Here is a 14,538-nt window from a genome sequence, read left to right as displayed (position 1 = left end):
TTTAACTAGCTCACATGCTACAATTCAGCATCAGTGTTACATGGGAAAATACTCGCACAGTACGACCCGAACCCACATCAGCACCTCACATACTGATCTGCAGGTCTTATTTCCACAGAGCTGGAGCTGAACCAGCCTCCACGCATGTCAGTGTCCATCTGTGTCTCAGTAACAGTGGACGACAAACAAAGGCACAAGTTCTCGTGTCCTTGAGCATCACATTTCTGTCTGTCTTTAATATTCACACGCATAGAGGAAAAAATACACGTGGCCAAGAAACCCAAGTTGTCACTGTGGTTCACTGACCTGAGTGACTTTGTGCAACTTCCTTGCAAAACCCATTTTACTGGAAGCGGGTGAAGGCAAAGCAGAATTAGAAGGAACACCTTATCTCATAAACACATCCCTACCCACCCACAGCCATTAGAAAGACTATTGATTACTGATTGTTTAAGTATCCGTCTATATGTGGTTTCCCTGTGGTTTCCTGTGGCTGCAGTTCTTTCCACAATCACTGTCATAAATACAGTAATTATAGACGTAGTTTATTGGGACAGCCGAGCTCTAGATCCTCTATTTCTAGTAACTCTCTTCGTAAGCTGTCACCGTAGTGTTTTGTGACACAACATAGTCCGCCGCCACTGCACTTGGCACTGACGGCATCGTCTAAAGGGAAATTTCTTTCTCTTCTTTCTTTTCTGAGAACGAAAGTCGACGAGTCATGAATGTAAGCAGAAGCTTGAAAACAGTACTGGGCAGTTACAAGCTATCAGACCTATTGAGACCTCCCTGCTCTGACCTTTGAATGTTATTGTGTTCTCTGGCGAATGGTATGGATGATTACAGGGGCCTGGTGGAGGGGTCGGGGACCGGGCTCGAATGTCAAATACTTGGTTGGTGCGATGTACGGTGGCACACATGCTCTAAGGACACATGCAGGTTGGCCTGCAGGCTGCAGACGGACTAGCTGTGGACAGGATAAAGTTAGCTGTAAGCCTTCACTTCTGCATTGATCGCGGTAAATGAGTTGCTGTGGCATATGAATATGGTCACATAGCTTGACCATATTCTACAGTAAAACAAGATAAAACATGTTGCTGCTAAAGAAAAAAATCACAGCTACACCTCAGGTCTGTGCCACATGTCATTACTGGAGTGACACTGTGTCCGGCGTAATGTATTGTACCCTCCATTCAACACGCACTCACACTAATAATAAACACAAGGTTGGTAATCGAGAGATGGGACAAAGGGGGCATAAATAGTCGCTGTTGCCTTCATTATTCTTGCGTTTGCACCATACAGGCACTGGAAGCAGCAGCAGAGCATTACAGTCTGCACAGTTTACAGTCACAGCTTATACATGTCTGCATACCCCGAGGCTGAGGTGTTGTTACTGATACCAGCCCTGGCTACTGTTTATAAATGGTAAGAGGGGCAGCTCTCGCTAGAGACTCGCTGATGACAGTGAAGGGGGAAAAGTGGTGCATTATGGTCGAACCCAGAGGGTCCCAAAGCGATACCAGGGTCCCTGCCATTTCACTGCTATTTTATTTCTCTGACTAGCGTGTAATCTTACGCTTTAGTTAGTCGCCATTTCTGCTAAAAATCCATGTACTAATATTTGAGAAAGTAAACCTGAAAGTGACATCTGAGGTCGTTTAGTTTTGTTCTTTGTAGTTTTGAATGTCTCAGTCTTTTCAATCGCTCCATTCAGATTCACAGTAACTCACCACAGGCTGGAGACTAACTCACGACCGGTGCACTGTGATTCGTGCTGCGTGCAGCCTGTCTGGAAAGTTTTTTTATTGTAAAGTATGGGTGCACACATGCAGCCACAGGTCTCCTCTGCACTGCACCAATAGTTACTCAACTATCTTCGCACTGGTTTAGCAACATTTCACAGAAAAGTACGTAATTTCCAAAGGGCAAATAATAAGCTGTCCGCTTTCATTTAAAACTCAATGAATCAAAAGACTTCGGGCGAGAAACACGCACTTTAAAACATACACTCGCGCGGTCTTCCGGGGCTGCTGGTGTCGTAGCAGAAGCTAAATTTCGGTGGCGGTGGTGAAATATCACTTACCCGATCTGAAGGTCAGACAGAACGAGGTAGTCAGGTTCAGGAAAAAGTGCGTGCCCACTTCTCTCGCGCGCTCTGATACGACCAAACCTGCCGGGCACAACCAGAGGAAAAAAGTTCCTTTAAAGGGAAAAAAAAAACCACCTCACGAGTTTTGAGTTTCTGTGTGTTTCCACAAACCGCTACCGCGTGCGCCAAAGGTACCTTCGAGGCAAATTTGTTTTCGTTTTGACCGTCGAGATGTTGTCACAACTCGGAGCGTCTGCGGTCACCTGTGCCACGGCCAATGGCACGGCGCAGAGGGGCTTGTGGGAAATGTAGTTTTCTCGCGTCCTCGACAGCCTGCGGTATTTCGAGGCGATGACATGATGCCTGTTGACTGCAAGGGAAGTTTTAAGAGGTCCTAAGTTTAGCCAGAGCACTTCCAAGACCAACACGACTATCAGCTTTTACCGTCTGCAATTGAGACGCTTCAGGGTCTTCTTCTAAGTTATGGCTTCAAGTTTACGTATTTATGACCCTTTTACGACCATTCAGTTCTGTCTCAGGTATGCTACAAGGTTTGTATCATTCTTAGGATGCAGGGGTCGGGGAAATGATTCATATAACCCTGAGCGATACAATGTGAAACAATATAAATTGTCCTGCAGCAAGGTTATATTTTCAGTCACAGTTCACCTAAAATAGCGGTACACTGTTAACAGAGAGGTGGCCTGGTGTTTAAGGTTGAGTTGTTGGGTAATGGTTATATTTCACAGGTGTTCATATTGTGTGAAGCGACTGTAACATTACCATGTTCACTGGTATTTAAGTACACCAACGGCACGAAAAGCATTCATACATATAGAGATGTGAAGGGGGGCCTTGTATTATCCAGCGACTGAGCCAAGACATGTAGAAAACGCCAGTAATGTGGTACATGGAGACGATCAACTCGGGTAATACCCAGTATGACCACAAGGGGGAGGCAAAGTCAAAGGAAGTATACTGCACGTCAACACGACAGGACAGATGACCGGAGGCATTTTGACTGGGCAGTTTCAGTTTTTATTTCAGTGCAGTAAGTTCATTTATCTGACAAAACTTGACCACCAACGAACACAATCAACTGCTGCTTACCAGAATATCCAGCCGTCATCTATGTGGTACTGTCAACAACTTATTATTTCTATAAGTGTAAACTGTATTCAGTTAATCCAATGTTTTTTTTGTATTTATTCACAATATTTGTTTAAGTGCAAATCAATTCAGGTAAAATGATTTTGACTGTGTCTGATGGATGGATCAATCAATGTCAGTGCTAGCTACTCTCCCCATCATAATCAAGCATGTGATTGGTATGATTCTACTCACATTCAACGCTCATAAGACAGACCGCTTTAACACTTTGAGCCATTCAGAGTTGAGACTGAGATTCCACAGCAGTAGTAGGCAGTAGGTGTTACGGCTCACACAGTGCTCAGCAAGGCGACAGTCACGATGTTTTTAGCCAAGAATCACCAGAAAGAAAAGAGACGCTGCCCAAATCAGCAGATGAGTGGATGACGTCTGAGGTAAATCATCTCTTTGGCCCCTTCAGTTTAGAGCAGTGTCATTAATATTCACAAAATACAACATGAGGCTGCCTTGAATCAAATACATCGAGAAAAAAAATGTTTAAAAGAATAATGGATTTTGTTGATGCAACATTGTCAAAATTCAAACCTATGCAAAATCAAGATAAACAAACAATAACAACAAACCAAGGGATGAGGATACAGATGTTCCACCCTGTTAATCCATCAATTTTAAGAACTCATATCAGTCAAAATGTAAATAAAGAATGTGTCACACACATAGGTTCAACTTTAAACAGTGACAATGTTTACATGCACACTAATATTCCACTACTACCAAATATGACAATATTCAGATTTAAATACAGGTCACATAAGCATGTTTTTGTTTGGCTATTACAAAATAGATTTTACGCGTCTTAGTTGGGGGTTTTTACCAGTTTGCACCACACAGCCTCTTGCCTGTCTAGAGTCAGCTCTGTGTGTTACCTCACCAGCAGTTTACAAGGCTCGGGTAGACATGCATGCACAAAACAAAAGCTCACATTTCTGGTCAGAAGGAGACTTTCAAACATGATGAAAGACTCAGGCTTTTGAATATGGGAAAATATCGCTACACCAACCTTTTCAAGAAGGTGGGTGAAAGAATGACAGGAGGCAGCTGTGTTCACGGCTGCATGCAAACAGGAAAATTAATGGACTATTCATTTTCATACGCTGTGTAAACAGTAGGAATATTCTTTTTTGGAATAAGAGCAAAAAAGTGAATAGTGTGCACATAAACACAGTCACTGTTGTCTACCTGTTTTTTTTTCTCTCTTATTGTCACTGGTAGCTCCAAATGTACATGCTCCTCTCTGCCATGTCCGCAGAGCTGAGCTGATACATCTGCATTTATCATCTATCAAGTATCCCTGTGATCATATCACAGTATTTTCTACATTGTGAAACATTATGGACTATTGTCTGAGATCACTCTGTAAAACAATCTGAAGATTACTGTCCGAGCAGTTTCTCAAATTCTTGAGTATGTCACCTGAAACTCCGCTTCAGTTTGACTTTGCATTACTATTCCATCCAAAGTGCGAAACTCCTTTAACAATCTGATGGCAGTTTTTCATATATATGAACAGTTACTGATTTCAGATGATGATCATCTGGTTCTCGTAACAAATGGTTTCATTTCCTGGTCTTACTGCTCAACCCTACTCCATGTTGTCAGACAGGGCAAGGAGCTGCTGAAGCTAAGGAGTGTGTGAAGAGCAGAGGGCCTGCCGACATCATGATGTGGACATGGCGGATTTGTATACATAGATAACAATTATATTCATTTTGTGGTGCTAATCATATTCATACTGGACAATTCTGCAGAACATGATTTCAATCCAGTGCCAATGCAGGAAGAACTATGACGTTTAGGGTGTGGCCGGTGGAGTAGTGGATGCGCATGTGACATGTTTGATTTTGACACTGGAAAGTGGGGTTTGCGTCTCATCTCAGACCAGTCGATGTTGGCTTTCTTCAATGTCTAACAACCACTTCAATATGTGCAAAAACTTTGTCACTGAACATAATCCGGGGTTCTGCAGAATCATGCAATATCATATTTGTGTTTGAGAGTGGGATGAGGCAACAGCAGGGTTCTTGATGTGACATTCTGCTGTAGTAAGAGTCAAGGGGGCAGGACTCCTATGTGTAAGGTGAGGAGGGGTACTGTGGATGCCACCAGTCCATGAGCCTCACACTCTGTACAGGATCCAGTACCACCTGAGTCCCGCCCTGATCCGCCCTCTTCTTCCCCCGCAGGAGCGGCGAGTCCTGGAACAGCAGGCGAACACGGTGGTGGCGCATGTCTGTGCTAACGTTGATTGTGAACTGTGAGAAAGACAGAAATTGACCAGACCAACAGACCAGATTAGAGAGAAGTTCAGGATGCTTGCTGCACCACTTCATTTTTGGCATTAGTTGATGGTCAAAGTGATATTTAATCTTTTGTACAGAATATAAGCTTAAACAGACTATTTGTAAAAATACATTAGTTAGCATATCTTTAGCAAACATGTTGCCAGTAGGTGGGACGATTCTCAGTGTTTTTTGATGTGATTCATGTAAGACTGCCCTTGTCTGTCTTCACATATAAGCTATTTTATGAGATTCAGAGTCACTGCTCTTAGTACAAATGGTTTGTACCTTATCATCCACTAATGTGGGAAGTTCTACCTAATCTTTGCATCACTGCACTGGTGTTCCCAGGGACTGACAGCAGAGTTCGAGCTTGTATCATTAAATGAAAACATCTTGGTTCGTTGTGTAGGGCATAGCGGTTTCTCATTTAGTCACTACACATTTACTTTTTACTCAGTATGTTTTGCGGTCGACATTATTCCACTCAAATGTTAAAAATGCCTTTTTGGTGACCTATTATGACCAGGAAAGGTTAGCTATAGGGTAGCCATTAGATATGGCAATAGTGAAAATAACAGTCTGTGCTCTCTACCATATGAAGTTGTAGACTGGATCAACCAAAACCCAGGAATTACTAACCAGGGTCAGTGTCATGCCCATGACCACAGGGGTGAAGATGAAGTTGAGGGTGGTGACCTGAAGCATGTAGCAGTCAGAGTCTGGGTTCATGTGGACATCTTCATATTGTCTGGGCATGCGCAGGGACTTGGCACAACCATTCTTACTGTGTCCCTGCTGGGATGTAGATCATCACAGAAATACACAAAGATAAACGTGATGGCAGCAACAACCACAGGCTGTGTATAAAAGGTCATCATACCAGGAAAGAAGTGTAGTTGGCTTTAAAAAAAAAACCCATTTTTTACCTGCTTTATAAACTTGAAGTTGAACTCCCACAATGCCTCTGGCCGAGTCCCTGACACCTTCCTGACCCAGAACAGTAAACACTGCGACAGGAAACAGTAAGCGTATGAAACTGACATTTCCACACAGTGAACAGCTTTACGGACCTGTAAACATGTTTCTTCCTGGTCAAGTCTCCCACGTTTTCAGTCGAACCAATCACTACACAAGGGGCCTCTATTGTGAAGAGAGTTCAGTTTATTCTGACTCTTTTTGAGCTGCTTGGCTCCATTAAGCCTAACACTGGTGTTTGTGGATAGTCTGGGTATCACAAAGCTAGTTATCAACAGGCTCAGTCAGCCCTGAGCTTTCCTACGGAGCCAACAGCCAAGAGCAGGCAATACTAACAGATCAGACACACAATAAAAACCAAACTTTAGCTCCACATCCATAGGTGATGACACGTCAAATAATTTACCTTGGAGTTGAGCAAGGTTGTGGGCGTGGATTCTGGCAGGGCAGGAATTTTCGAGACACGCAAGTCGAATGGCTCATACAAATGGAAAAGGGAGCGAATCACACGGGCCCGTAAACAGCGCGTCCTGTCAATAGAGTCAGGCTGGAGACGAAACGGCAGGTCGACGTCAATCTTGTAGTGTCTGTGAAAGAGAGAGGGGGGGAGTGAAAGACTACATGTTAATTATACAAAATGTCACTTTACTCCTTTACTTTGCTAATTTATTGGATCATTTTCAAGACATTTTATCCCATCATATACACTGCTAACAATGGATGTGGGCCTCAGTTTAACAATAAATCATGTACTTTAAAATTTTGGAAAATCGTTTCCACCTTCCTTACAGCCTCAGAATACACAAATACATCTAACTGGACTTGTGTGTAATTTGTGTAAATCTGCTCTTGGAGAGGGTTGAACTATGCTTCTGTAGAGTGTGAGCAGGAGGTGGGGGAAAATGGAGAGTGCTTTAAGTTTACGGATGACGGAGAGTCTTTGTTGGCAGTGTTTATGGATGTCAGTAGTGTGTTGTTCAAAGCTCAGTTTATTGTCTAGTGTGATTCCGAGATATTTGTGGCTCTCCACCATTTCAACAACGTCACCACTGATGCTGATGGGGGTGTGCGTGGGGTTGGAGGTTGACCTTTGTGTGATGGAGGAGGCTGCATTGTTTACTAGACTGAGTAAAGTGAAGAGATGGATGGCACAGACACCTGGCTTTTATTCCAAGCTGCACTGCCTCTCAATTCACAGTTTTAAAGTGGGCCTTTAGGAGCAGACCCCTTTCAGATTTTTTTCTGGTCAACTTCACAATAACTTCGCTCTTGAATGTAATCGATAAAACCACCTCACCTTCTGTAGAGCCTGGTCCAAAAAGCTGCAGTACAAGTGACCGTCCAGGCATTCCTACAGATGAGAGCAAACCTGCACACGTCCTCCGGCCGGATGTAGGAGGCAAGCACTAACCAGATATCCACCGGATAATCATTCCCATCACTACTCTCGCTGCTTTCTGTCAAGACAATGTTTAAACACCACAGTAAACACCCTGATTCAGTGGCTGTACTCCCAAGATGTCAAGCCCTCCATGTTCAATTCAGCCCACTGTGCACAGACTTTACGCTTCTTTTACCCTTTCTCCTCTTGTTTTTCTTCTTGCGGACCGCTTTAGTTTCATTTTCGCCATCGTCTTCGGGGTCCAGGTCATCACTGCTGTCTAAAGCGTCTGCTTTGACACTCGCTGCTGACGAGAGGACCTCTTCTACAGCTCCATTGGATGCTTCCAGGCCGCAGAGTAATTTTACTGAAACACAGCGTTAAACTGAGCACTCGGATGACCTTTTAAGTCAATGTCAAGCGACATGTCTGACGGTAAGTTACATAATCACAAGTTACCTTCTTTTTCGACTGCATTTACAACAGCCTTTTTCACCCTCCCAGACTTCACTACGGCTGGGTCGGCATCAGCATAATCAGCAACGGTCACTACGAAAAAAACATAACGTTCCACAACCGCTCAGTTAACGAACATGACTTCAGCGTTACCTTCATCTGCCTTTTAGTTCTGGCTAATACCAAAGACTCACACACTAAAGGTGACCTAACTTTTAATATATTACCGTATTATATTTGAGTCAAAGCATTCATATATGCGAAATTGTGAACTGAAATGGGGAACTAAGTCATTTCAAATCCGGCCGAGTACGGAGTGCTAACAGTGGGCGGGCTAGCTTGCTGTCTGATGTAAACGTAACCCATATTAGCCTACCTGATTCGGAACAAACGTCCCCGGCCTTAAATTTCAGCCGTTTTCGGTTTCCTTTCTTGGGCATGTCGTCACCAGTAATCTGTGAACGCTTAACGGGCCTGTGAGTCCTGCCATGTCTCTATGGCAAGTTGAGGTATAGAGAAAGAAAGAAAAATGAGAGAGAAATTGAAAAATGCTCCGCCAGGATCTTCAGCCATCATGGAATGACGTGACCCTGGACGTCACGCGAGAGTATCGTTGTTGGAGTTTTCTGCTTTACTGCCATCTGCCGGTGATAGTGAGCATTTCAATGATTTCTCGTGGCCGAAGGTGAGTGGTTCTGCCTCATTATTTATAAGACAAATTAAGACATTAAATATTAGCAAATTAAGGCTTTCCTTAACAGAGTGATATGTATTTTTTTTTAAATTTTACTCTACACTAACAGTATTTGATAGTATTTCTCCATTCAGTGTTATTATTGTTTTGTTTTACAGAACATTGTTGAGTGCTTTATTCATCAGCTTTTGCTGCTTAGGCCAAAATGAAAATAAGATTCTGGAACGTTGGTCATTGTCGCAAATGCTGTCTGATGTGAGACTTAAGTTCACTGTCTGTTGTGCTTATTGTGATGCTTAATATTTGCTTTGTGTGTGCAGGTTCTAAATGTTACTGGTAAGACTTAATTGCACTTTAAGTTACTTGTTGATTAACACTTTCTAAATTATTGTTTTGTACTATTCATTAATTCATGGCTATGACTTGAACAAAGTTATTAATCTGCCGAGTTTAACAAAAGCTGCAAGAGGAGGTATGATAAAGCTCAGATAAAGTGATATAAATAAGTCAGGAGTCCAGTCAAACGCCTTTTTTAGTCAATTATTCATTTTATTTCTATTCATAAATACTGACGTAGTAACTAACTGCTGCCCATCTGGCTTCACTGAAGAGCCATGAGATGGTTGCTGCGTCACTTGTTTCATCTGTCCATCCACCTGTCATTCAACAACATCATCACATGCTATTGGACTCCTCACTTACACTTACAGCATAGTAGACTGAGATAATAGCCATCAGTCAGAGAAGGAAAATGTTGTCGGATATGACTTTGGCATTGACAATGCTGTCAAACCCAAGAGTCACAGTGCTAAAAAGATCCACAGCACTGTGTTCAGTGACCTGTGTAAGTATTTTGTAAAAGTGCTGCAGGCCTCCACAGCATCCCAGAGTGGCTGTTGACAACACTGTTGTCAAGACCTTGAAAATTTTACAGCAGAGGGACACGTCTCCCCGGGCAAAGCCCTATGAAACTAAGGACAAATTAGTTTACGGAGAAATCTCTGCCATAGTTTAAAGAGGACCAAAAAAGCAGAGGTGATGCTTCCACCTCTGGCCATGAGAAATGACTCCCTTGCAATTAAATAACATGCACAGTGATTGTCTCATCTTCTCCTACTTTACAGATGGGTCAGAGGAGACATCAGGGGACATCAGCTTCTTCTTATTTGTGGCTGGAGCTTTCATCAAGCCCTTTCTTGTCTGTATTGCTCCCTAATATCTAATTATTATACTTCTTGTAACACAAAATATAGATTCTGATCTATCTGACAAATATATATATTTAAAAATTAAGCAATCTAAGCAGTTTATATTATCATTACACCATAAACCTCGAAATCCAGCTAATTTTTACCAAACTGTCCAACATTTTCTCACTTACGACATCAGAAATCTATGGCAGTCATCTTAAGTGCACCTAATCAACTGAATAATATGATAGAAAATCTGAAATAGAAGTCATAAATAAGCTTTAATTAATTCCTTCATAAGAAAAAAATGTTTTAGTGAGGACAAAATAGAAAGCTAATTTTCTTCTGAAAGAAAGAGACCACATGAGACCAAATAAATTAGGATTATTATCAAGATTAGTCTTTGTTGATCCCTTGGTGAAATTCACCAGCCCAGCAGTATACATCGTTAAATAAATGCCCCACCTTGAAGATGCTGCAGCATTAATATAATGTATACATCAATGCATTGATTAGAACAATATAATATGTATTATTATTAGCCAATTTAGTTTTTTAGATTTTCATAGTGATACTTTTGTATTTTTAATTAAGTAACATTTGACTCGTAACAGAGTATTTATACAGTGCAGTATTGCTATATTTACTTAAGAAAAATCTCTGAATACTTCACCTCTGACTTAAGAACTGCAGGAAACAAGTACCGGTCAGACTCGACCACTAGGTGGCGATAAATAGATTTCTGAATCTAACGAGGCGGTGAAAAGTGAGTGCGTGAAGGCTTTTAATCTTCCTGCACTGTGTCGCTGTATACATTAATATATCTGGATTTATTTATAATATAATGACAAATATAGATTGAAATAGAAATAATCTAAACTGACACATACTGAGAAAATGAATAAATAATGCGATGTGTCATATTTTTGGTTGGAACTTCTTTCATATTTGGGAAATACTGATTGAATTGTGGACAAACACCACAGAATACAAACACTTTATCCAACAATCTCTGGTTTAATATAATTTTCCTTGAATAATTTCATTGTTCTTTCCAAGACAACTTATATCAGTTTTATTGTACATTTTAATTGTTTTAAATCACTGTTTTATCACATCCTCACAACCATTTTCTTAATGACATCCTCTCGTACAGCAGCCAAACCCCTGCAGACCTTCATCAGTACAGTATCATTTAAAGACAAATATGACCACAGAGTGCTCAGTCATTCCATCACAGTTTCACCGATTCAACTTCAATTTACAGAACTACATCCAACAACCATCGAGTCAATAATTTAGAGATGGAAAATAATGGTCAACACATTATTTGATGTTTGGACCAAACACAGCCGAAGAACACGCAGCAACACCAAATTATGTACAGTCAGTTATATTCCCAGACGAAACACGGTGTGAGGAGGAGATGCCCGCTTTCCCTGCCTTTCCTCTCTAGTATCGCTGGCATTTCTGATCTTCAGGTTCCCATCAGATCCTGCAGGGGGCGCCACGCATCGCACATTCCGCCTGTGTGCTCTGCTTAAGCTGATGCTGCCAGGACGCGCATCACGTCTCAGGAGCTGTCAGATCATGGACGTGCTTAGTGGTGCTGATGTGAAAAGTTAATTACATTTTACTAATCAAGGGTCAAGTGTGCGCTAACTGTAGAAACACGATACCAGTGTTGGGTTGAGAGATTATGCAATGACATTCATGACCGTCCAGCTAATTCTGCTCCTCCGTTTTGTACCACATGTGCATGTGGTGCAAAACGCTTATAGGCTGAACGCTGGGAGTTGGTCCCTTATTTCCAGAGCTTGGTAGTGACAACTGCAGATTCCCGTGTGTGTGTGTGTGTGTGTGTGTGTGTGTGTGTGTGTGTGTGTGACTGAGCAACTGTGTGTGGGAGGAGGAGTGAGCGTCGGTTCGGTGGCGGTGTGGAGAGATGGAAGCGGGGAAGGCGGATGCAGATAAGACTCGCTCTCACTGTCCCCAAGACTAAGGACGCAGATAAAACGTTTCCTCGCGGATTTTTTCCTGCTTTTTATTTTCCTGCCGATGTACTATGATCTCCGTCGTGCTCGCGGGCACCACCCCTCCAAACGCACCCGTCTATCTCTGAGCTGTCAATCATATCACGCCGGGATTTCTACATGTGAGTGCATGGCGCGCCGGGCAGGGCGGATCTGCTCACGGGGTGAAAAGACGCCGGTTAATATGGATGAAAGGTCAACCATCATCTCAGCATTTCAGTCACTCTGATTAGGTAAGGCGATATGAGGCTTACGGATGCACGTTTGATGCATGAGAAACTGAATGCACTGGGAATAAAGCGCGTATCTGCGGGTGCATAGGCTGCCCGCTGCTACGGGGCGTTAATAGGCCCTCTTATCAGTTATTGTAAGTCTGTTTATCGGGCTTGTAACCCGCACATTTTCCCTCTGGATCCCGATAGCGACACTGTCCTATAGCGTTGCCCAGACCTCAGAGCAGGAAAGATGATGTGTGAGGTGATGCCGACCATCAGCGAGGGAGACTCGGCCGGTCCCCCCAGAGGCACCGGCGGCGTCCCGAACGGCTCGGACCAGGAGGCCAACTTCGAGCAGCTGATGGTCAACATGCTGGACGAGAGGGACAAGCTGCTGGAGTCCCTCAGGGAGACTCAGGAGACCCTCATTCAGTCTCAGACCAAGCTGCAGGGGGCGCTGCACGAGAGGGACGTGCTCCAGCGGCAGATCAACGCCGCGCTGCCTCAGGTGAGGAGCAGGCGGCCTCTGGAGGGAGGGAGGAGAGGGGAGGGGGTCGGGCTGTGGTCGGGGTGAGATGGATAAGGGTTTCTCCCAGGGAGCAGCAACCGTTATGTGCATATTTTTTTCCTAAGGTGTTGTATTGGTCAACTGTCCACAGTGTAGACCTCTGTGAGGAGATTACAGCTCATGAAACCTTGGATTACAAACCGGGCTGAGTGGGCACCTGCCGAGCCCCACGACTCCGTGGCCCTGAAAGCTCCAGGCTAGGTGTGTGTCAACTGGTTTGTGGAAATGTAATAAACATTTTGATTGGCAATGTGCACCAAATGGCATTGGTCCATGGGGGCATTAAGGTGGACCTGCTGGTCTTCAAAGGATCATTGTGTCACAATCACATTTTCTTCTTTATTTCAGTTTGTTGACTTTATGCTGCGTATTCTGAAAATAATCGTTTTGACACACACAAGTTAATGTAGCATAGAGAAAACACAGATTTCACAGAAAATGGGAGGAACAGGGGTGTTAATAACGGATGAGCACCGTATTTTGTCACAGGGTCAGCTCACAGGCTAATGTGTCCATGGTGGTACTGATGCTGAATGATTTGAAGCAAACTGCATGACACCATTCCTTGTTTTTTTCTGGATAACGTTGCCAGTGGGTTGAACCAACATATCCAAAGAGCTTGCCTTGAAAAAGTTGACTATGATCGTTTAACTCACAAGGAGGAGGCCAGGGCACTATTTTATCTCATGTTTAGCAAGCTTGGATTTCCTAGGTGCACACCTCTGCCAGGGAACCCCTCGAAACACTCCTGTGTGTCCCAGGATATCACCATCAGAATAACTGTGAAGATGATGGGGGTGTACGTGCACGTAGCACTTCAAACGCTCATGAGTGGCAGCTTGCCAGAAAGGAGGATCTAAATGTCTAGTAGTAGGTAGAAAGGTTGAAAGGTGGATAGAAGATGGATGGGGGGTTTTTACTCGCTAGAAGAATGTTGACTCTGACTGCCGCGGTGCGGGCCAGATGTTTGAAAGCCCTGCTGGTCAGAGAGGAGGGCAGGGCCCACCTATCATTATGTGGACTGAAGCAGCCTCACCTCTGTGTGCAGGGACCGTTCCTCTCAGTGGTGATGTGAGCGATAGGAGCTGCTGGTATAGTGGGATATCTTTGACGTTTCTGGCCTGTGTGTGTGTTTAAGTGTGTGTGTTTGAGAGAAAGAGAGCTGAATAAGGGCTGTTGCAGTCACCGAGCATGACGGCAATGAAGCCTCAGCACATAAAGCTGTGTTACCCTCTGACCCTCTGGTCTAAATGTGTGGCATGATGTCACAGTGCGGCGTGTGTGTTTGTCTGAGTGTGTGCGAGAGCGAGGGAGATTACTATGCCCACGATGACAGCCTCGCTGCAGCCTCTTGTGAAAGAAACATGGCCGCTTGCTAGTGTACATGGCCCTGGGCTGCTTGCTTCCACACATGCATATGTGTCCCGGTGTGTGTGCATGCATGTGTGTGTCAGAGAGGGAGAGGAGAGAGTGGGAAGAGGC

General features: G+C 43.6%; 3 protein-coding genes across 11 annotated transcripts in view; 1 reads left to right on the top strand and 2 right to left on the bottom strand.

Annotated features, from left to right (window-relative positions):
- The window catches only part of tfeb (transcription factor EB), a 29,839-nt gene extending 27,453 nt beyond the window's left edge, over positions 1-2,386 (bottom strand). For 2 of the 5 annotated variants that reach the window (XM_076755348.1, XM_076755340.1), the window contains exon 1: positions 2,087-2,329. The gene's annotated coding sequence lies outside the window, so the exon portion shown is untranslated. Of the gene's footprint in view, positions 1-2,086 lie in introns of all 5 variants that reach the window. The other 3 variants (XM_076755322.1, XM_076755356.1, XM_076755304.1) reach the window with 3 other exon arrangements.
- Positions 2,387-3,107: 721 nt separating this feature from the next.
- tmem183a (transmembrane protein 183A) lies at positions 3,108-8,945 on the bottom strand. Of its 2 annotated transcripts, none has more exons than XM_076755283.1 (8): positions 8,733-8,945; positions 8,360-8,449; positions 8,097-8,267; positions 7,817-7,976; positions 6,926-7,106; positions 6,471-6,551; positions 6,184-6,339; positions 3,108-5,514 (listed from the first exon to the last, which is right to left on the bottom strand). In XM_076755283.1, exons 1-8 carry the CDS (start codon positions 8,794-8,796, stop codon positions 5,329-5,331), a joined length of 1,089 nt encoding a protein of 362 aa, XP_076611398.1. In that variant the 5' UTR covers positions 8,797-8,945; the 3' UTR covers positions 3,108-5,328. The 2 variants fall into 2 exon arrangements, with proteins under 2 accessions (XP_076611398.1, XP_076611406.1); XM_076755291.1 differs by having other exon boundaries at positions 6,184-6,336; positions 8,733-8,937.
- Positions 8,946-12,152: 3,207 nt separating this feature from the next.
- ppfia4 (PTPRF interacting protein alpha 4) overlaps positions 12,153-14,538 on the top strand; it is a 55,259-nt gene continuing 52,873 nt past the window's right edge. For 2 of the 4 annotated variants that reach the window (XR_013078439.1, XM_076755220.1), the window contains exons 1-2: positions 12,154-12,506; positions 12,696-12,996. Coding sequence is in view for 3 of the 4 variants with exons in the window: in XM_076755220.1 (XP_076611335.1) it covers positions 12,739-12,996 (258 nt within the window). In the remaining variant the exon portion in view is untranslated. Of the gene's footprint in view, positions 12,507-12,695; positions 12,997-14,538 lie in introns of all 4 variants that reach the window. The other 2 variants (XM_076755229.1, XM_076755237.1) reach the window with 2 other exon arrangements.

This window comes from Chaetodon auriga, chromosome 2, assembly GCF_051107435.1.
Source record: "Chaetodon auriga isolate fChaAug3 chromosome 2, fChaAug3.hap1, whole genome shotgun sequence".
Lineage (NCBI taxonomy): Eukaryota > Metazoa > Chordata > Actinopteri > Chaetodontiformes > Chaetodontidae > Chaetodon > Chaetodon auriga.
This window is presented reverse-complemented; position numbering and strand designations above follow the sequence as displayed.

Coding starts and splice junctions, on each gene's coding strand:
- tmem183a (XM_076755283.1), bottom strand. CDS start 8,796: ATGCCCAAGAAAGGAAACCGAAAACGGCTGAAATTTAAGGCCGGGGAC. Junction 7,107..7,816: donor TGGACCAGGCTCTACAGAAG/GTGAGGTGGTTT, acceptor TCTCTTTCACAG/ACACTACAAGATTGACGTCG. Junction 6,340..6,470: donor ACTTCAAGTTTATAAAGCAG/GTAAAAAATGGG, acceptor TCTACATCCCAG/CAGGGACACAGTAAGAATGG.